This window comes from Strongyloides ratti (assembly GCF_001040885.1).
Source record: "Strongyloides ratti genome assembly S_ratti_ED321, chromosome : 2".
In the NCBI taxonomy this organism is placed as follows: domain Eukaryota; kingdom Metazoa; phylum Nematoda; class Chromadorea; order Rhabditida; family Strongyloididae; genus Strongyloides; species Strongyloides ratti.
This window is the reverse complement of record NC_037308.1, coordinates 16052798-16076519: the sequence shown is the minus strand read 5'-3', so window position 1 is coordinate 16076519 and position 23722 is coordinate 16052798. Positions and strand designations below refer to the sequence as shown.

At 18.8% G+C, this 23722-nt stretch overlaps 6 protein-coding genes across 6 annotated transcripts; 3 read left to right on the top strand and 3 right to left on the bottom strand.

The window, feature by feature from the left end:
* Positions 1–662: 662 nt before the first annotated feature.
* On the bottom strand, positions 663–3422 carry SRAE_2000507500 (CBS domain and Chloride channel, voltage gated family and Chloride channel, core domain-containing protein; the record flags this gene model as incomplete). Its single annotated transcript, XM_024644040.1, has 3 exons — positions 663–2938; positions 2997–3116; positions 3173–3422. 3 exons carry the CDS (start codon positions 3420–3422, stop codon positions 663–665), a joined length of 2646 nt encoding a protein of 881 aa, XP_024509640.1.
* A 4571-nt stretch (positions 3423–7993) lies between these two features.
* Positions 7994–8762, top strand: SRAE_2000507400 (Sulfotransferase family-containing protein; the record flags this gene model as incomplete). The annotated part of the gene is made up of 2 exons (XM_024644039.1): positions 7994–8376; positions 8423–8762. 2 exons carry the CDS (start codon positions 7994–7996, stop codon positions 8760–8762), a joined length of 723 nt encoding a protein of 240 aa, XP_024509639.1.
* Positions 8763–12326: 3564 nt separating this feature from the next.
* Positions 12327–13688, bottom strand: SRAE_2000507310 (Astacin-like metalloendopeptidase; the record flags this gene model as incomplete). Its single annotated transcript, XM_024644038.1, has 2 exons — positions 12327–13556; positions 13608–13688. The coding sequence occupies 2 exons, from the start codon at positions 13686–13688 to the stop codon at positions 12327–12329; spliced, it is 1311 nt and encodes a 436-aa protein (XP_024509638.1).
* Positions 13689–14178: 490 nt separating this feature from the next.
* Positions 14179–15509, bottom strand: SRAE_2000507200 (Astacin-like metalloendopeptidase; the record flags this gene model as incomplete). Its single annotated transcript, XM_024644037.1, has 2 exons — positions 14179–15381; positions 15429–15509. 2 exons carry the CDS (start codon positions 15507–15509, stop codon positions 14179–14181), a joined length of 1284 nt encoding a protein of 427 aa, XP_024509637.1.
* Positions 15510–18143: 2634 nt separating this feature from the next.
* On the top strand, positions 18144–18652 carry SRAE_2000507100 (Hypothetical protein; the record flags this gene model as incomplete). Its single annotated transcript, XM_024644036.1, has 3 exons — positions 18144–18434; positions 18475–18580; positions 18618–18652. 3 exons carry the CDS (start codon positions 18144–18146, stop codon positions 18650–18652), a joined length of 432 nt encoding a protein of 143 aa, XP_024509636.1.
* Positions 18653–22661: 4009 nt separating this feature from the next.
* Positions 22662–23095, top strand: SRAE_2000507010 (Hypothetical protein; the record flags this gene model as incomplete). Its single annotated transcript, XM_024644035.1, has 2 exons — positions 22662–22946; positions 22985–23095. 2 exons carry the CDS (start codon positions 22662–22664, stop codon positions 23093–23095), a joined length of 396 nt encoding a protein of 131 aa, XP_024510892.1.
* Positions 23096–23722: the final 627 nt, after the last annotated feature.

Sequence of the window (23722 nt, the reverse complement as noted above, 5' to 3'; positions counted from 1 at the left end):
TAAAATTTAATACTTTAATAATAAAATTATTAATATAGAATATAAAATTTGTCTTTTTGTTAATTATTTAATGTATTAATGTATCTTAATTAATATTAGTTGTTAAAAATTATCTACTTCTGATCTGGCACAAGAATAATTGATACAAGTAATTGAAAATTGTTTACATAAACTTATGTATTTTAAATAAAAAATATTTTTTTAAAATTTGTCAATTTACTTTTTTGTTATAATTTTTTCAAGAAAATTTTAATTATTCAAATGTTATATATATATATATATATATATTATTGTACATATATCTCTACAACATAAAAATGTTATATTTCAATTTTAGAAATATGGGTTATAATAAAAAATTGTATAAATATATTATAACAATTAATTGTTTCAATAAATGTATAAAATGATTATTTAAAAATAGGTATAATCAATTTATTTATGATAATCACTGTAATTTGGCTGATAAAATAAAACCAAAGTATATACATTTTGGAAAAGAATATAATTCATAAAGTTACTTTCAAAAAAAAAGTATATCAAAAAGAAATGATAGATTGATGTGCAAAATATTATTTTTATTATTTATTTACATTGATAATAACAAGAGTCGCATGTTATAACAACCCGTTATAATACAAAACAACACTTTTTTTTTATATTTAATCTAATAAACTTTTTGTTTCTTCATTATCATTATCTTCCTTTTTTTTATCCTTCGTCTTATCTTTTTTTTCAACCTCTTCTTGACCAGTATTTAAGTTTGTAGTTGTTGAATCATTAGGTTCAGTCCTTGAAACCAATTCATATTCTTTTGTTTTCTTTTTACGTGTTGGAGCAACAGCACCACGTGTATAAACATGTGCTAATGCTTGTCTTAATTCTCTAAGTGATACAACACCAACAAGACGACCATGATGAGTAACATATGAATGATTTAAACCAAGAAGTGAAAATAATGTATGAACTTTATATAGTGATGTTCCAAGAACCATTTGAAATGGAGCTGGATCAATAGCAACTTCTTCAATATTTATTGGTTTTCTTAATTGTAAAAGTTGATCAACAATAGTTAAATTATTTGTTACACTATTTTCTTCCTGATGTCTTCTTATTAATGGTGCTAATGGTGATCTTATACCATGTGAATTATCATTATGTAATGGTGAAATTGATAATAAATGTGATCCATTTAATGATCGATCATTAAGAATATTATTTGGTGTTCCAGAATTTCTTCTATATCCACCAAATAATTCAGATGCTGTTCTTGATTTTCTTTTTTCTGTTATAATTGATGGTTCAAATCCACAATTACTATTAAAATGAAAAATTAAATATTTTCTTGATACTGAACCAAGAAGAATTTTATTTTCCATATCAGTAACAATTGGATATGAACGTAAATGTGATGTTTCACGTAAAATTTCTCTTAATTGTCCATATGTTGTTGATTTTGTTATACATACAACATCTTTTATCATAATTTTATCAATTTTCATTGTATGTACAGAAATTCTAGATGGTGGAAGTTCAGCTAAATGTGGATATTTTTTAATAATAATAATTGATTCATAAATAGATGGTTGAAGAAATGATGAAATAGCATTTCCAACCATCAAAGCAATTAATACAGGAAGTAATGGTGATAATTGACCAGTTGTCTCACAAACAATAACAGCAATAGAAAGTGAATGTGTAACAGAACCTGTATATGCAGCAGCTCCAACAACAGCATATAAACCAGGATATATTTGTGGTGCACCAAGTCCACGGATACCTTCTGGAAATAGAAGAGCCATCATTTCACCAATAATTCTACCACCACATGCTCCAATAACAAAACTAGGAACAAAAATACCAGCTGGTATAGCTAATGTAATACAAATTGCAACAAGAAAATAATTAATTATTAAATAACCTAATAATGTTTGAATAACATTTGGATTTGTTTCATATAAATCATCTTGTCTTATAAAATAATCAGAACTACTCCAACGATTAATAATATCCATATTACATCCTCTATCAGTACCATTATATGAAATAGTCATTGAACAATTAGATATAAAATCAGCTAAAGTTTCACGATATGATAATTTTCCAGCAATCAAACTACCAAAACCTTCAGGATAAGTAATTAAACCAACAACAATAGCCATAAAAACAGTAAACTTAATAGTATTATTATCACCAAAAATTTTTTTAAAGATTTTGTTTTTCATTTTAAATACACATATTTGTCTATTAATATAAACAAATAATGCTCCAAAAATACCTGATAAAACACCAATTAAAGCAAAAACTGGTAACTCTTCAACAAGAAAAACTTCATTAGGAAAATATGTTTGATAGTATGCTGTTATTGTTCCAGCAATATGTGGTGGTATTATTGCTGCATTTGCAAATCTAAAAACTAAAGCACTACATGTTGTAGCAAAGAATGCTCTCCAATAATTTTTAACAGCAAAATATTTATGAGTAGATTCAATACCATATAAAACAGCACCAGCTGGTGCACTAAAAGTACATGCAATACCTACAGCACAACCAGATGATAAAATTTCAATTTTACGACCTTCAAAATTATCATAAAATCCTAATTGTTTTAATGCATGTGTACATTTCATTAATAATGCTCCAACAATTGCTCCCATATGAACAAATGGACCTTCTTTACCAACAGGAAAACCACTTCCTAATGTAAATAAAAGACCAACTGTTTTTGATATTAATGTTTTAAAAGTTAAATAATTTGGTAAATCAAAACCATTCATAATAACTTTAACTTCAGGAATACCAGAACCAATTGCTTGTTTTGAGACATACTGACAAAACAATGAAGCAATAGTTATAAGAGCAGTTACATAAAAAACCCAAGAGAAAAAGGCTAATGATGCATCATGTGAAAGAGCATTATCATAAATCATAACTTTTACTAAAAATAGAATAAATATTTTAATTAATATTAATTATATTTCAATATTTAAACTTACAATGTAATAAATATTCTATACCAACATCAAGTGAAATAGATAAAATAGCTGTTATAATACCTAACATAGCAGATATTCCCCAATCTTCAATAAAAAAATTAAAAATATTTTTACGATGTCCTAAAAATAAAAATTAAAAAAAAATTATTATTAATTAAGTGGAAAAAAAAATTTACTTGAAAAAAATTGTTTCCATGTTTCAGTTTGACTTCTTTTATCAGTAAAATCAATGCTATCTTCTTCTTCTTCTTCCTCTTTTAACTCATTTTCTTTAATATCAACAATACAATTCATATCTTTTGAACCTCTATTTGTCAATTCTTCAGAACGGACACGATTAACTTGAAAACGTGAATGTTCATTTTCTGAATCACTACGATCTTGTGATGTTGGCATTAATGGTTCATCCATTACTGCAATAATCATAATAAATTATCTTTTTTTTAATACCAAAATAAAAACTAATAACATTGTGCTCTCATACGTCGTTAAATATTAAAATTAAAAAAAAAAAATACTATTATCAATGCATTACATTAATATATTAATTAAATTACCAAATAAAAATATTTAGAATCTTAACCTGTTTTTTTTTCCTTAAATACATTAATCAAACAAGAGTACATAATATGAATGCTAATAATAAAAAAAAATTAATGATAATAATAATAACAAGTAAAAGAATACCTGTATGATAAGACATAAAAATATAATTTTAAAAATAGAAATATTTATTACCTAAACGGTTTGTATAAAATAGGAAAAAAAATTTCATTTTATAAGTTATTATCTATATAAATATTATTTAATACTAAAAGTGTTAGTTTAATTAAAAATATGAAATTACTAAGATCAATTTATATTATATAATTTGCTATTTTATATTAAAATAATTTGAAAGAAATAGGTGGGATAATTCAAGAAATATGTCTATATATATATATATATTTATAGGCATGTAATATATTATAAAAAGGGGTAAACGCTTAAAAATTAAAATTTACTATATTTTATATATTTTTTTTTCAATTTAAAATTGACACTCCTATATATATATAATTTTCCATAAAATCAATCACATACATTCATAGATTTAACGACATTTTTTCTTTTTTTTTTTACATATAATTATGTATAATTTAATATCTCAAATATAATAGAAAGATAGGGTATTTTTAGAATAATATAACCTTGGATGAAAAAATTTCGATTAAATATAAGAAAGTACTGAATGCACCATTTTAGATTACCTATTATTTAACTTCCTTTTTTATAAAACTAAAAGTTAGTAAATATTTATAAATATTTATATAAATAAATTTAACAGTAGTATTTAAATGATAAACTTTAACCTATCAAAAATAAAAATTTTTTTTTTCTTTAACTTAATTACTTTTATGTATCAATGTTATAAAAACATTAAACATTAATGATGCAAAGATTAACGAATTTATGTAAATATAATTAGAAAATTGTCAAATTTTATGATAATACTTTTTTTTATTATAAAAATCATGAATTTTCTTTTATCCAAATTTGTAAAAAGTATTGTATTTAATAAATAATAATTGACAAATAAGAATATTTTAAGGTGAATTGTATGAAAGAATAAATAAACATTAATATTATAAATACATTCAAGTATTCACATAAAAAAGAATGTGAATAAATATATTTCTTTTATTTTTTTTAACACAACTTATATTTAATTGTAACTAAACTTTTTTTTTCTAATATATTTTTTTATCAATAAAAATACTTTGTTAATAAAAATTTACAATCACACTAATATCACATGCAATAATAAATATTATAATTTTTTTTTAATTACTTAAAAAGTATGATGACGTCTCTATGGATCGTAGTAATTTAATTAAAAAAAAATTTTTTTTTTACTAAATTTAAATCGGAAGTAGAAATACTGTGAATGAAATATGTTGATGATCTATAGTCTTTATTTTTTGTAGCTATTTTAATAAAACAACTTGATGTATGTAATTAATAAAACTAACTAAAGTATGTCTTCATTTTACAGTATGATTTATTGTTAAAATGTATAAAATAAAAGTTATATCTCTTCTTTTATATTATCAAATAGATGATTGCATCGAAAAATGAATTATTGTTAGATTTTAATATAATCATGTATTTAATGATTTTTGTCATACCAAACACTAATCAGTTTATATAGTAAAAGATATATTTAGTATTATTTATTTTTGGTTGTTTTATATTAGTTGAAAATTGGTTAAAAAAGTGTGGCTGAAAGTAACATATATATATATATATATATATATTTTGAATAGTATTAGTAATGATAGACTAAAAATATAACATTTATTTACAAATAATAATATATATATATATATAGTTAAAACTTGTTAACAAAAAGGCAAATAAATATAAAATGTTTACAAGGACAATTTACTTATTTTTGGATTTCTTGGAAAATTATACTAATTTATAATTAATTTTTTATAATATTTTAACATATTTAAAAGATTATTAATAGTTATTACAATAAATTTTTTAAAATGACTTAAAAATAATATAAAAAATTTTTATTCGAAACAATGCCGTTAACTCAAATTTTGTACTTTAAATGTCTAGTTTTAATTAAATTTATTACAATTATTGACAAACAACTTTTGTTTTTTTAGTTATATAAAATGAAATAGAATTAAAAAAAATTATATTTTACGTTTTATATTAAAAAATATTGTTTAAATAATGACAATAACATATATATTTTAAAAAATATAAAGGATAAAAGTTATATTTATACAAATGTAAAGACGATAGATAAAAATAATTATATGTCATATTATTATTATACTATTTATAAAATAAATAAATTTTTAATTAACTATTTAATGTTTCTATAATAGCATTTTTAAAATATATAATATCTCAATATATTTTTCAAAAATAAATTTTATAACAAGTACCTAATTTTGCATAATATATTATATTCTTCTGTAGAAAAAAAAAAGTTGTTGATACAAAAATATTTAACACATATGTTTTACAAATATACATATGAATAAATATTTATTTTTTAATGTTAAATAGAAACATATATTTTTAATCAATTTTGTAAAAAATTATAAATAAAAATAATTGAGGTTTCAATAAAGGATAATGAGTGTAATTAACTTGTATTTATCTCGACATCTTTTATTGAAAATTTTTTCAATTGAATATCGTATGTATCATATTAAATTTAGTAATTGATTATTTATATATAAAAAAAAGAATATGTTAAATTTTTTTTTCTATATTTATACCATTTAGAAAATATTATTTTTATTTAACTCTTTTTGTACAAATAGTTAAATGTTAAAAATTGTTTTATATCATATATGAAAACTAATATTATTCAAAAACTTTTTCTAAGAATAGAATAAATTTCATTTTTTAAGAAAATGTCAATAAAAACCTTGAAGAATTATTCAATTATTTTATTTATTTAAATATGTAAATATATTTTGCCTGTAAATCATCTAGAGAATTTGTGTATATTAAATTCTAATTAAAATATCAAAAGTCAATTGTTAAAAAGTACTTTAAAATATAAAAAAAATAAATAAGTTTTCTTTTTATTATTATAAATATTTCACAACTAATAATAATGTACAAAATAAGAATGATAAAATTAATAGTTAGTTGTAGGTAAAAAATGATAATTATTTACATTTTAAACTAGAATAATTTTAAGATGGATATAAAATTATTGAATATTAATAAAAAATATAATCTATCAGGTTAAATTTTTTAATAGTTCATTCATCTGTAATATCAAGTTGGTTAATTAAAAATATTGTTAATATTTTATGATGAAAAAAAAAATTTAATAAAATTTAAAAAGTTTAATATATGTAAAATAATACAATAATGTTACTTAATTGATATTTAATTTATAAAAAAATATTTTATATCACATAATTTAATTTTTTTATTTTTATATACAATTAAAAACAAAACTTTTTTTTATATAATCTGTTATAAAAATAATTATTAATGTAAATGTTCAATTTTCAATTAGTTTTTTATATAAATTAAAATGGATTCTAATGTGTTTTGACATAAAAAATTAACATTATAATACAACATTTATCATAAAATAATATACTTGCTTTATTTGAAAAACTTTTAAATCAAGTTTAATTATTTATATCTTAGTAAATTATTTTAATTTTTAAATGTATTTACAAATATTATAAAAATATTTACATAATAGAAAATAACATTTATAATTTTTTATTATTTTTTTAATTAATCAAACGTTATTAATAAATGATTAGCAGTTGTTTTTTTTAACTTTACTAAGCAATATAAAAGTTACTTTAAAAAGTTTTATTAATTTATAATAAAACAATATTATAATATAACAATTTACTACTATAATAAAAATTAAAAGATAGTTTTTGATTCTGAAACTATTAATTTAGCTTTAAATATTTTAATTGGATAATTAATCTAAAAAACATTTTATTACTTTTAATTAAATAACCAAAAAGAAATTTAAAATTTAAAGCTTATAAGTTTTTTTTTTATAAATCATATAATAATAAATAAATCATTCAATTTCAAAAAAATTTATTTAAACAAGATAAGCTAAATTGTATAAGAATATAATTACATAAAATAATTGTTAATGTCCAACCTCTCATTTAACTATATAAACTTTTATACAATATTTCATTATCATTAATTTTAAATAATTAAGTTAAATTATAATAATCATTAAAATGTTGCATATTCCTAAACTTATTATTATTTGTTTAATTTCATTTACTTTGTCATATCTACTAATAAATGCTATAGAATATAAAAAAAATAATTCTGTTATTACAATTGACAATTATTTAAAATATCTTCAACCACTTCCAATAATTAATAAAACATTGTCAAAAAAAATTGTAAAATATTTTTTTATACCAAGATTAAAAATAGGTATTTGTTTCACTGGTAAAACAGGAAGTACCATTACAAAAATGATTTTCTGCTATTTAAGTAAAAGAAACAACAAAAGAAAACCAAAAGACTTTACAACTTGTAATAAAAATTATAATTTTTATAATAATTTAGAATATTTTGAGCATACTTATGGAGAAAAAAATTTTGAAAAAATTTTAGAAACAAATAATTTTATAAGATTAGTCAGAAATCCTATTGAAAGATTAATTAGTGGATTTATGCATTTGTGTTATTATGGAACTACAATTACAAATGAACATTATTGTTATGGATGTGATAAAAACATTACTTGTTTTGTAAATGTACTTGAAAATAAATTATGGGAAACTTTTAACAATAATTTTTATCTAGAAAATAATAAAGAAAATGAATACATTTATCATTTTTATCCTCAGACATGGTATGTTTCCTTTATATATCAAAATTTTTAAAATAAATAAATTTAGGAGTTGTGAATATTATAAATTAAATCATTTATTCACTTATATTAAATATAACTCTTCAGATAGAAATACTTACTCTAAAAACATTAATGAATTTCTTAAGAAAAATAATGTTAATCAACATGCTTTAAGTTTTATTAATAAAAAAATTCATAAATTTAAAACACAACATATGACTCTATCAAAAAATGAAACTACAATTTACAAAGATGCACTATATAATGATCCTTTTTTGTTGCAAAAAGTATGTTCAATTTATTACTATGACTTTATTGAATTTGATTTTGAGTTTCCAAAAGAATGTATAAATTTAACAAATATTAATTTGAATAATAGAATTTAATAATAAAAACATTATACATTAATATAATTACTTTTAAATTTACAATTATATTTTATTTCTTTTTATTAAAAAATAATATTTATAAATCTACTAAATATTTTTTTTATGTAAATATTTTCAAAAGCTTTAATACAACAAATTGATTGAATTTAACCTTTTTTCATAAAAGTTCTCAATTTTGTGATAAGACAAAAAATGTTTTTTAGAAAAATTCGAAGTACAAAATTTGAAACTCAAGTAAATAAACACCTAAAACCAAAAAACTAAATGTGCTAATATTTTTAATTTTCAAATGTAGTTCATGTTGTAAATATTTTTAAAATTTAAACCTTTCTTGAAATACATCTTTTGGCTCTTATGCTTGCTCACTTCACTGTCAATATTTGTTTCAATTCAAAAAATGTTGAAGATATAAAAATAGTATGAATATAAAATTTATATCAAAAACTGATAAAAAGTCAAATCCAAAAAATTGTTTTAAATATATCTATTTTGAAGCAAGATATAACAAAATGGTGAAACCTTTTTAAAAATATTCAATGTTCCTGACTTTTCAATAATTCAGCTGAAATTTATCACATTGCTTTAAAACTAGTTTCATTAAATTGCTAATAAAACGTTGGTCAATAAAAACTTGTTTTGTAAAAATATAGCGAGATTCATAATTGGTCCAAGTATCAACATTTTGATTTTCAACATAAGCAATAAAAAAATAACTTTTTTTCAAATTTCGAAATGAAACTATACTCATCTGATAGCCCTTGAAAAATCATGAATTTTAAATATAATCAAGGCTATATCAGAAACAAAACTTGAAGAGTTGTGATGAGTCAAAGTTAGAGGCGAAAATGGGGAATATTTTTTGAAAAAATCCGACTTCCATGATAAAGTTGGAAATATGAAAATTAAACAAACTATTATAGATCATTTTTTTGCGAGAAGTCGATTAAACGTAGTCTCATCTTTGTATCTCTTCTTGATCTCAAGATATAGTGAAAAATGTATTTTTAAAAAGTTTCAAGTCTGAAACTCATAACTCAAGTATATAAGCACCTAGAAGCATGAGACTAGATGCGCTGGACTTCTTAAGACTTTTAAGCTATAGTCTACGTTGAAAATATTTTTTAAATTTTAATCGTTCTTGAGATACATTGTTGGGTATTTTTGCGCGCCCAATTCTTTTGTCATCATTTTTTATATCTTAGCAACTGTTGGAGATATAAAAATTTTTTAAACGTAGACCCTAAATAAAAACTGATTAGTAGTTGATTCCAGAAATTCGTTTGTTAATACCTGTATTTTGAAGCGAGATACAACAAAAGGCGGAAATTTTTTCTAAATATTCATTGTTCCTGACATTTCAATAACTCACCTGAAAATTATCAGATTACTATGAGATTAGTTTCATTCGATTATTTTTTAAAAATTGGTGTAGAATAACTTGTTTGTGTAAAAATATAGTCGATTTTAACTGAGATTTATATTTGGTCCAAATATTTCAAACTTGATCTTCAGCATAAGTACTAAAAAAATAACTTTTTTTCAAATTTCGAAATGAAACTATACTCATCTGATAGTCCTTGAAAAATCGTGAATTTTAAATATAATCAAGACTATATCAGAAACAAAACTTGAGGAGTTGTGATGAGCCAAAATTAGAGGCGAAAATGTGGAATATTTTTTGAAAAAATCCGACTTCCATGATGAAGTTGGAAATATGAAAATTAAACAAACTATTCTAGATCATTTTTTTGCGAGAAGTCGATTAAACGTAGTCTCATCTTTGTACCTCTTCTCGATCTCAAGATATGAGACAAAATGTATCTTGAAAAAGTTTCAAGCATGAAACTCATAACTCAAGTAAATGAGCTCCTAGAAACATGAAACTAGATGCGCTAGTCTTCTTGAAACATTTGAGCTATAGTCTACGTTGAGAATATTTTCTAAATTTCAATCGTTCTTGAGATACATTGTCGGGTATTTTTGCGCGCCCAATTCTTTTGTCATCATTTTTTATATCTTAGCAACTGTTGGAGATATAAAAATTTTTTGAACGTAGACCCTAAATGAAAACTGATTAGTAGTTGATTCCAGAAATTCGTTTGTTAATACCTGTATTTTTAAGCGAGATACAACAAAAGGCGGAAATTTTTTCTAAATATTCATTGTTCCTGACTTTTCAATATCTCACCTGAAAATTATCAGATTACTATGAGATTAGTTTCATTCGATTATTTTTTAAAAATTGGTGCAGAATAACTTGTTTGTGTAAAAATATATTCGATTTTAACTGAAATTCATATTTGGTCCAAATATTTCCAACTTGACCTTCAGCATAAGTACTAAAAAAATAACTTTTTTTCAAATTTCGAAATGAAACTATACTCATCTGATAGTCCTTGGAAAATCATAAATTTTAAATATAATCAAGGCTATATCAGAATCAAAACTTGAGGAGTTGTGATGAGTCAAAGTTAGAGGCGAAACTGGGGAATATTTTTTGAAAAAATCCGACTTCCATGATAAAGTTGGAAATATGAAAATTAAACAAACTATTCTAGATCATTTTTTTGCGAGAAGTCGATTAAACGTAGTCTCATCTTTGTACCTCTTCTCGATCTCAAGATATGATGAAAAATGTATCTTGAAAAAGTTTCAAGCATGAAACTCATAACTCAAGTAAATGAGCTCCTAGAAACATGAAACTAGATGCGCTAGTCTTCTTGAAACATTTGAGCTATAGTCTACGTTGAAAATATTTTCTAAAATTCAACCGTTCCTGAGATGCATTGTCAAATATTTTTGCGCGCTTAATTTATTGTCATCATTTTTTATATCTCGATAACTATTAAAGATATAAAAATGGTATAAACGTAGACTCTATATGAAAAATGAATAGTAGTTGATTCCAGAAATTCGTTTGTATATATTTTAATTTTGAAACAAGATATAGAAAAAGGTGGAAATTTTTTCTAATTATTCATTGTTTTCTCTTTTTTATAAATCAGTTAAAACTTATAAGAAATCCATAACACTTGTTTTTTTCGATTCACTTTATAAGTTATTACAAAAAAAACTGTTTCTATAGTAATATCTTCATTGTTTCCATAAAATCACAACATTTCTAATATTTCCAAATTGGCTTTAAGTTTAAATACTAAAAAAATATTCTTTTTATAATTTAAAAATAAGATTATAGTCATTTGGCTGTTTTTGAAAAAAATAGAAATTTTAATTATAATAAAGATTATATCTGAATTAAAATTTGAAGAGTTGTGATGAGTTGTTATCAGAGATGAAAATGTATTTAAAAAATAAATTTTCAGTTGTATCTAACATTTTTTAACCTTGATGTTAATCAGCTATAATCGACAAGCATATCAAATTTTTGTCTATTGTAAAATCCTTCTAATAATTTTTTCTTTTAGTTTTTTTGTTAACTGTAAAATGTTCTAATGGTTATTATTATTTTTTATAAATGTTTACTAAAATAATACTTAAAACACTTTAAAATAATTATTAACAAATATATTTTTATTTCCAATTTGATAATAAAATTATAAATTATTTTTTTTTATTAACAAAATTATACCTTTTTAGCGACAATGTATTTATTTTAGTTGTAATTCTTTTAAAACTTAGTTTAAAACCTCCAACACCTTTTTCATTGTTAAAGTATACAAGAACTAAATTATCTTTTGAAAAAAAAGTAATTTTTTTATTTACAAAACAAAATCGTGGTCCTGTGTTTGATTTATCAATTTCATATTTTACTTCTAAAGAATTTGTAGGCTGACAAACATGCACATATTTTTGTTCTATGTTAACATAATCAATTGTAATTCCAATTTTATGACCAACATATGTAGCTAAATAGAAAATACAACTCATTTTTCCTTTTAATTCTATTGTGCTAGTATACCACTCTGCTAAAAATGTAGTTTTTCCACATATACTTCTTTGTCGTTGCATTTTCTCACAATGTCTTCCAGAAAACCCATAAACACATTTGCATTTTCTACAAATTTTTGGATCTTGATATCCTCCGTTTAAACATATTATTTTTATTCTTTTTTTCTTACAAATATCGGAGCAATATAAAAAGTTTAATTTTTTGATATCAAGAAATGTTGGTGAAATATTTTGGCCTATTGTAGTGGAATAAAGATAATTTAATGGGATTAAAATTTTATTTAAAGAATTTTTTGCATCATGATTAAAATTATCGTGCATGAGAGAACCGTAATCATAAGGTGGATATTGTATTTCAGTGGCATATTTATAGTTAATATTTAATTGATTAGATTGAGTGCTATTATAACTTTTTTTTAGTATAAAAATATATTTATTTCTGTCAGGACGTCGATATTCATATTCTACACCTAAAGTATGAAAAAGTTCACGTAAAATATTTCCAATATTATATATTATTTTTTGTATATATATAACTTGTATTTTTTTATTTGCTTGTTTTCCTAATTCACTTTCATAACTATTACTAAGTTTAAAAAAAATTCCTTGTTTTTTAACTGAATGACTATTTATCATATTAAATTTTAAACATGTTTCTGACTTGATAAGATTTATTGCTTGCATTATGTAGGTAAGCTTGATGTCAACATCGACAATGAAATTTATATTACGAGACCATAAATTGATTTTATTTCCAAATTTAATAAAGCTTTTAAATCTATTAAAAGTTGGGTTAGATTGATTTAATAGATAAGAACCATTACTTTCTCTTTTAAAAATTTTAGAGTTTTGATTTGAAATATTTTCATAACTATTAAAAGACTAAAAAATTTTTTAATAAGATGTTTAAAAATATTTCAAATAATAATTTACCAATACAGCGGATATAAAAAATAAAATGTATAATAATAAAATTTTAAACTTGCGTTTTATAGTAAATTCTAAAAGATTCATTATAAAAAATTTTTTTAAATGAAAAGCTTACTAATTTTTCTCTAATAAAATATTGTTAATATTTTTTTTTACTCTGATACCAAAAAAAATGGAGTAAAATAATGATGTTAACATGAAAAAGTTTATATAAATTCATATAATCTATTAATAGTTTATTAAAAAATTAAACTAATCAATTATTATACATAATAAAACAATATGAAATAATTTAATATTTTTAAATTTTTATTATATAATAATAAATTTAATTTATAGTTTATTTTAAAAAATTTTAAAGGTTTTAATAAATTTAAAATAAAGTTAAAAAAGAATATTTATTTTAGTATAAATTAACTAATTATAAATTTTCTTTATTCTCATTTTTGTCATAAATGAAAATGATAGATAATTTTAGATAAAATTTTTAAAATATTTAATAAATAAGCAAACAAATTATATTTATAATAAATATAAAATGTCAATTATTTATTTTTTACAAATTACATTTTAATCATTTTTTTTGTAAAGACATTGAATGAATATATTGTTTAAATTTTCTATATCTTATTCTGAAACCACCATTACCTAAAAAATTGTTATAATATATAAGAATATAATTAGATTTAGAAAAAAATATAATTGGATGATTTTCATGACAAAATCGAGGTCCTGTTATTGATTTGTCATAATCATATTTAATTTCTAATGAATTATTTGGTTGACAATCATACTTTTTTTTATTTTCAGTATATTCATAATCAACTATTATTCCAATTTTTTGACCAAATTTTGTTTTAATATGAATTGCACAATTCATCCTTCCATATAATTCTAGTATATTAGTTTTTTTTTCTGCAAATAATATTGTCTTTCCACATTCTTTTCTTTGCAATGGTATGTTTTCACAACGTCTTCCATTAAATCCATTAATACATTTACATTGTGTACATTCATTTGGGTTTTGATATCCACCATTTAAGCATACTATTTTTACAAATTTACAATTTTGTGAACAATATAAATAATTAAGTTTTTTAAAATCAAGAAATGAAGGTGCTAAAGTTTGACCTATTGTATAAGTAAAAAGTTTATTTAATGGTATTATAGTTGTTTTTAAAAAATTTTCTGAACCATAATAAATATTATGATACATAATAGATCCAAAATCATGTGGTGGAAATCTGATTCCAGTAGCGTATTTTGAATTAATAGTAAAATCATTTAATTTAAAAAAATTAATATTTTTTTTTATTAAATGAATATATTTATTTCTGTCAGGTCGTCGAAATTCAAAATCTAAACCTAATGTATAAAGAATTTCACGTAAAATATGAGCAATTCTTATTTTTCCTTTTTGTATTTTTATAATTTGTAATGTTTCATTAACTTTCTTTCCTAATTCACTTTTATAATTTTCACTAAGTGTAAAAAAGATTCCCGATCTATGTATTAATTCTTTTTTTTTTAAATTAAATTTTATACATGTTTCTGTCATTATATGACTTATTGCAATAATAATACTTTTATGACTAATATCATTATTAATTGCTATGTCTATTGATTTGGGCCATAATTCTATTTCATTTTTAAAATTGATAACTCTTTTAAATCTATTAAAATTTGAGTCAGATTGATATAAAGAATAATAATCACCACTTTCTTTTTTAAAAATTTTAGAATTTTGATTTGAAGTATTTTCAAAATTTTTTATAGACTAAAAAGTTTATATTAAAAAGCTTAAGCTATTTAAAAATAGTTTACCAAAACATTTGACATTATATATAAATTACATAATAACAGAATTTTAAACTTTTGTTTTATAACAAAATCTAAATGTTGCATTTTAGAAAAATCTACTAAAATAATAAAAAAATTTCTAATATAGTATTTTATGATTAAAAATTATAATATTTTTGTTTAATTTTTTTTGTAAATATTTTTTTTATTTTAAAACTGATCAAATAAGGTCTTAAATGTTTTACATTTTTTATAAAGATTTTTAAAAAATATAATTAAATTGATTTGATAGTTATGATTATTTTTTTTATTAAAATTTTTTTTTTACTTTTAAATGTTTTCCTTATTTTTTAATTATTTATAAAAAGTTTAATTTATTGGATACAATTATTTAATAGTTTTAAGAAAAAATTTCATAGTATTATTTATTATTATATTAAATAATTACATTATATATTTTTTATAATAATATATTTATATAAATGTATAAATTACTAATAATTTTTTCAAAATATATATTATTAAATTTTTATACTTAATAAACTAAAATGTACAATTTATTTATATTACTAAATATATATTTTTTTTTACATATTCAAGTGTAAATTTTAATTTTTATATAAAACAAATAACCAATATCTATAAAAGATTAAAAAAATTAATTTATACAATAAAATTATAGTTTATTAGTGCTAAAAGTTATGTTTAATGATAAAAAAAATATTTTGATATCTATAATTTATATAATTTTTTTTTATTTAATATTTACTAGTTCAATTAGAAGCGTTATTGCTATATATAAAAGTAATTCACTAACAAATGATTTGAAAAAATTTTTATTTTTTAATAATATTCAGAATGATGATCATATTATTAAAAAAAGACAAAAAAGAAGAGCATCAAGATATGCAAGATATAAAAGACATAGAGAACAAAATAGAATCTTAACTTTTCTGTCAAGTAGAATTGTTGATTTACAAAATCAATTATCTTTTTTGTCATTATCTCTCAATCGACTACAAGGTGTGAATGGTTAAATATTATAGAAAAAAAAATATTTTAAACATTAAAACATAATAATAAAACAAGTTAATTATTAGATATAAATTAATAGTTTTGTTATAATACTTTATTACAATATTTATAATATTTTTCAATATTATATTTTGTAGATAAATAAAAATATATTTATATTAAACATTAATTTATATAAATTTTTCTTAGAAAGTTTGATAGTTTATAAGTTATATAAAATTTTATGCACAATAATACTTTTAACTTCTCTAACAAAAGAATATTTTTTTTATAAATATTCACTAATAAAAAAGTTTGTTAAATTATCATTTATAATATTATTTTTTATTTGATAAATATAAAGTTTTTTTTAATAATATACTTATCATTATTTTATAAAAATAAATATAAAAAAATAATTTGATATAAAATATATTTTTATTGATAAGTATACTTTATAACAATTTCATAAATTATCAAGTATAAAATAAATTAAATACTTTTATTTTTTTACAAAAAATAGTATATTATATGAATTTTATATTAATAAAAATTTTACTTATTTTTTTTCTTAAATATTTTTAATTTTACACAAATACTCAAAATTTATGTATGTTTTTCTTAATTAATCCTTAAATTATTTATTACTTTTAAAATTATAAAAAAATGATTATCATAACATACAAATTTATTTTATAAAGTATAATATTATTTATTCAATTTTGTTAATATTTATTATTTTAAAATTTAAAATTTTTGGATCAATTTCAAAAAAGATTATTTAAACTATCATGTATAAATAAAGAAAATCATTTTTAATAAAAATTTATATTAAATTGTAGTTTTTTTTTAGATTTTTTTCTAGATATTAAAATATAATGATAAATTAATGCCGTAGATATATTTCTATCATTTTTTTGTTTTTTGTTTTTTTATTTTATAACTTTAGAAAAAAATTATATGAATATCATTTTTTTTCTATGTTAATATGAAAAAAAAATAGTAAAATATTTATATATATTTTTAATTATTTTTACAATAAAATATATAAATTATCATAATTCTAGAAAAACTTTTTTTTAATTTTTAAACATATTTGGCATGCTTTAATATTTTATCATTAACAGAATAGTTACAATAATTGAAACTTTTATTAAATTAATATGTTTACACATTAACTAAAATGTTAATTTTTTTTTTATGTCTCGCTAAATTTATTTTTTTTTTTTTTTGGCTATTTTTATTTACAAAAAAAAATATTTTAGTTATGGAACAGATAAATTTACTATTTAAAATCATATTTATTAAAATATAATGCATTATTTGAATGTTATAAAAATCTTTTTTTTTGTATATTATAATATGGTTAAATAAGTAATAATAATTTTTTTTTCTAAATTAAAAAAATATATAATGTTTGTAAGAAAAAAAATTTTTTTTTAAATAAATATTTAAATAATGTTGCATTCATAAAAGTACCTTTGATTCATTATTTTAATAAAATTTTACACATAAATATATAAGCAATTAAGAAAAAATTAATATAAACAGTAATTATTATGATACTCATGATAACTTTAAATGTGGAAAATATATTTAAAAAAAATAAAAAATATTTAAAATTTGTTTAAATATTTTTATATTGAATATATAAATATTAAAGTACAAACTATTTTTAATATTTAAGCATTAAATCAATTATTAAAAAAATATAATTTTAATATTATGAATATTAATTTTAAATACAAAACTCTTGCTGTTATTCTTATTATTAGTGTAATAATATTAACAGATGGGTATTTGTATACATGTCAACATAAACGTTCATCCAAAAAACGAAACTGTACACTTTACGTTGAATTGCAAAGAAGTGAATTCCCAAAATATGTTATGCCAAGGTTAATGGAAGCTGATCGTCATAATCTTCAGTATTTATATAATCTACTAGGTCGTCATCCAAATGTTACAAGATTAATGAATAGATATGTTGATAAAAATTTAAATCAAACAAATATTGTAATTTATTATTATTATTTTCTTTAACATACTTATTTAGGCAAGAATTTGTACAGGATTTAGCATTAAATTTTATTATCCGACATATATGATATTTGTACTACAAGTAATTCAAAAAAATAAGAAAAATAATTGCTTACAAAGAGGTAACACTTTCTCTCATTTTCTTAAATGTGTTTTCAGGACTCCGGGTGTTTTGCATCAATAAAAGAAATTAACAATGTATTATTTTAAAATTTGAAAACAAATAATTTAGAAAAATAAACGTTTACTATTTTGACTTTTAGTTTATATTTAGTGAAGTTTTTTAACTTCTTGAACATTGAACCAAAAAAAAATTACAATATTGTAAATAATTTTTTTCTTTTAAAAATATGTATATATATAATTTATAAATGTTTTTGCTTTATTTTTTATAAGAACTAATACGATATTTAATGATTTTCTATGTTTTTTTTGTTGTACAAAAGTACAAATGAATAAAAATTAAAGATATAAAATATTATATAATATAATTTTGTCCATAAAATTTTTTGAATGTCAATATTAACTTTACATTTAATGTTGTAATTAAAAGTGTTAACAGTAAAAATCAATATGAATGATAGAAATATTATCATTTTGTTTTTTACTTTAACTATAAAATTTAATTTTTTTTATAGTTGTTTAAAATTACAAGAAGTAAAAAAATGATTTTTCTAATGGAATCTATATTTTGTTATTAAAATCTAATAATCAACTTAGTGAAATAGTGAAAAAAAAAAAGAAAAAGTATAAAATTAAAATTGTAATTAGATATATTGAAATTATTAAAGTTTGAAAGATAAATAATAATAATTCTTGTAAAATATTAATTGAAACAAAAAGTCAAGTCCATGGGATAGACCACCAGTAGTTGTATCTATTATGTTAATTAAAAACCAAATGTTTATTTAAAAGTACATCAATGCCTAAAAAAAAGTGAATGATGAAATTTAAGTTTTTCTTATTTAATAAATTAAGTAAAAATATTTTTACACATTTTTGAAATACTTTATGATAACAATAAATAAATTTATTTTATTAAAAGATAATCTAAAATTATCTGAACTCAATTTATATATAAATTTTAATTTTGATAATTATAACAAAATTATTTATGAAAAATAATTTAAAGAAATGAGACATTGTAAAACATTCAATTAAGTTTAATGTTAAAAAATAAAAAACAGAAAAGTTCTAAAAATTAGAATAAGTTTTATTTGTTTATGGAAAAAAAATTACTAATTATATGTTTATTTTAAAAGTTAGCTTTACAAATAATATCATACAAAAATTTATATATAATTAGAAAATTTTTACATTTTTTTTCTATTAAATGTTTTATTGCTATTATAAATTTTTATTATCATAATTTTATTATAGGTTGTATTATTTTTACCTATTATTATGCCTAATAATTTTAAACATGTTTCACGTGTTATTTATTCTTCCGTTGAAACACAAGGATATCTTTCATGTAATGGTAAACCAGCAAAAAATATTAAAATTGCTCTTTTAAGTAAAAATGTTTTAAATAGAACTTTAAACAATAACAATAGAAAGTAGTAAATTCTAAATAAGAGTATATGCAAATATTTCTAAATCATTAAGTTTTTAAAATCTATAAAAATTTAATGTTTTAGAGTTAAATATTGGAATTTCTCATCAATGTTATGAGCCTAATAGATATTGTTTTCACGTTATAAATTTTTTGATACCGCAATCATATATTTCACGAATAAAAAGTTTGTTAAGACAATTTATTTTAAGCTATATTAAACTAAACAAAATTTATGCTTATTAATATCGTTTTGGTATCAATTTTTTTTAAAGATTATTATAGCTTCTAACGAACTCGTTATCTTAAGAATTAGTAACGAAATGAAGAAACACGTGAATTACATTTACATTTATTAGGAAAAAAAAGTAAAAACGAGTTTTAAAACATTTTAATTAAAAGAACTACTTACAAGAATGTTCTTGTATTTTCTTATTATTTATAAAAAATTACACCCTTATTTTAAAAAAAAGAGACATTTTAAGATGATCTTGAGATTTAAAATTATGTCTAGGACATAAAATATAAAATTTATTACAACATTTTGTAAAAAAGGCATAAAAAAATAATGTTTTTAAAAAGTATAAAATTATAAAAAAAAAATTTTACTAAATACTTTTTTTAGTATAGCAAATTTAAATGTTTTTTTAATTAAAACATTTAAAAAAGCAATTATCATAAGTAATTTTTTTACAAAAATTGTATAATGAAGTTTGTAGATACATATATTAGTAGATCCGACATTTTTAAAGTTTTTAAAGGAAAAATTTAACATAATAAATATTTATTTAATTCCTTTTTATAATTTAAAATAAAAAAATTAAATAAATAATTCTTTTTTTTTAAAATAAGTTTTAATAACAGTTGTCAATTGAACTAATATTATTAAACAAGCAAAAACTTTATATAATTTTTTTTTACTTTTCATTTTGAGAATGTAATTGAAAAAAATATTTGATTTTTAATTTGAATTTTAGACTTGATTGGTAATTTTACTTAAAATATAATAAATATCATATGCTATAATTTTATAAAATAAATTTAACTTTATTATTTAATTAGATATTAATATATATATTTTAAATTTTCTACTTTTTTTTTGACATTTATTTTAACAATCAAAAATATTTTTATGTTATATTAAATATAAAATGTAATATTTTACACTATTTAATTGATAGAAAAATTTTTATTTCTTTGTTTATAAAGTCTAATTATATTTATTCGTTAATTATTAAATTTATTTTTAGTAACATTTAAAATATTTTAAAAACAATTGTTTAAATTTTTAATATTTATTATATTAAAATGTTTAGTTTTTGGTTCGTTATCAAAAGGATTATTTAAACCATCATTTATTTAAAAAAAAATCATTTTAATAAAATTTTTTTATTTCTTTGTGGTTTTTTATAAATTTTTTTTTTAGTAGTTACGAGTTTCAAATTTATATTAATTAAATTATTTGTTTATTTATTATTTATAATAATTGTTTTTTATATAGCAATACTGTTATGTTTTTTTTATTTATTAAATGAATGGTTATATTGGTTTTCAATAAACTTGAGAAAATTAAGAAATTTAAAAATTTTTTTAAAATAGAAATCTTTAGCATTTAAGATAACAAATTAAAATTGTTTAAAATTACTAACACTGTTAATAATTTAATTAATAAAATAATTTGAACTATTAAGATGAAAGTCATTAATTTTTTTTGCTTTTCTTAAATTCATTTGCCACATTATAACTTTTTTTTTTTGTTAATGAAAAAGAATATACAATTAAATAATTATTTTTATTTAGGAAAATTAAAAAAATCTTTAAAAAATTACATTAAGTTTATTTAATGAATGTAATGATTTAAATATAGTAGTAAATTAATACCATAAATATGTTCACATTATATGTTAGTTTCTTCTTTTTTATATATGTGTTTTTAAAAAAATTGATACGGATATCATTTTATTTTATTTCTTTATCAATATAAAAAAACAGATATTTTTTTAATCATTTTTACAATCAATAAAATATTTAATAAATTTAGTAATCTTTTATATATAGTATTACAATAACTATTTTTTTTATATCATATCAAATCTTTTTGTTTTTTTTTATATAACTATCTATTGAAAAAAATATTTTGGTAATAAAATGAATAATTCTATTAAATACAATTATCAAAATTAAAATATAATGCATTACATAAATATTATATATATATTTTCTTTTTGTATATTACAATCTTATTGAAAAAGTAAAAAAAATTGTTTTTATAAAATAATACAAATATATAATGATTGCCAAAGAAAAAAAAATTATTTTAACAACTGTATTTCTTTAAAATATAAAGTATTGTAAAAAAATTAAATGTTTAAAAATGTTACATGTATAAAAATTTTTTTGGTTTATTTTTAGATAAAAAATTACACAAAAAAATATAAACAATTTATGAAAAGTAATATGGATGATATTTTTTTCGATACTTACATGAAACTTAAAATATTAAAAATATGTACAAAAAAAATAAAATATATTAAAAATTTGTTTAAATATTTTTATATTTAATATATAAATATTAAAACACAAACTATTTTTAATATTTAAACTATAAATAAATTATTTAAAAAATATAAAATTTTCATAATAAGCATATGAATTTTACATATAAAATATATATTGTTATCCTTATTATTAGTGTAATAATACTAATTGATGGGTATAAATATTCATGTAAAACAAAATTTTTGTTAAAAAAAGAATGGTGTACACTTTATGTTGAATTGTACAAAAATGAATTCCCAAAAGTTGTTATGCCAAGGTTAATGGAAGCTGATCGTCAAAATCTTCAGTATTTATATAATCAACAAAATAATAATTCAAATGCTGTATTAAAAATGAATGAATATGTTGAAAATAATTTTAATCAAACAAATATTGTAATATAATTTTTTTTTTCTTTAAATTATTTATTTAGGCAAGAATTTGTTCAGGATTTAACATTAGATATCATTTTCCTACATTTTTTGTTTTTTTATCAGAACCGATGCAACAAATAAAGGGAAAGTTTAACTCAATAAAAATATAATTCTTTTTTTTTATTGTGAATAAATATTTTTTATGTCGTTGAAACTTTTTTTTTCAGAGTGAAACATTAACGTAATATTATTATAAAATTTAATAACAAAAATGTTTAATAAAATAAATTTATTACTATTATAACTTTTAACGTCAATTTAATATATTTTTTAAAAATATTTATTTTTTTTATTAAATAAGATTTCAAACAAAAAACAAAATATCTAAATTAACTTTTTAGATATAAGGTATAATATATGCTATGATAGAAAAAACTAATAATAATCAAATAGATTAAATATTAGATAGAAATATTTTAATAATTTTAATGTTATTATAATTTACAAAAAAAAAGTAGTAAATACAAAATTAAAAAAAATGTAATAAAAAATATAAAATTCTCCATGACATAACTTTATTCCGTGTAGATGATTCTTTATTTTGTGCCATACTTTTGTAAAAAGTTCTTCTCGTAATTAATAAAGTACATAATGTAGTAGTAAATTTTGTTGTAATTAGTAATAATAATAACAAGTAAATAAAGTAAAATTATAGTAGCATGTTATTTAAGCATTCTTCTACAACTGTTTACCATTTTCATTACCTTTCGTTTTATACACCTTTTTTTGTACCGCCT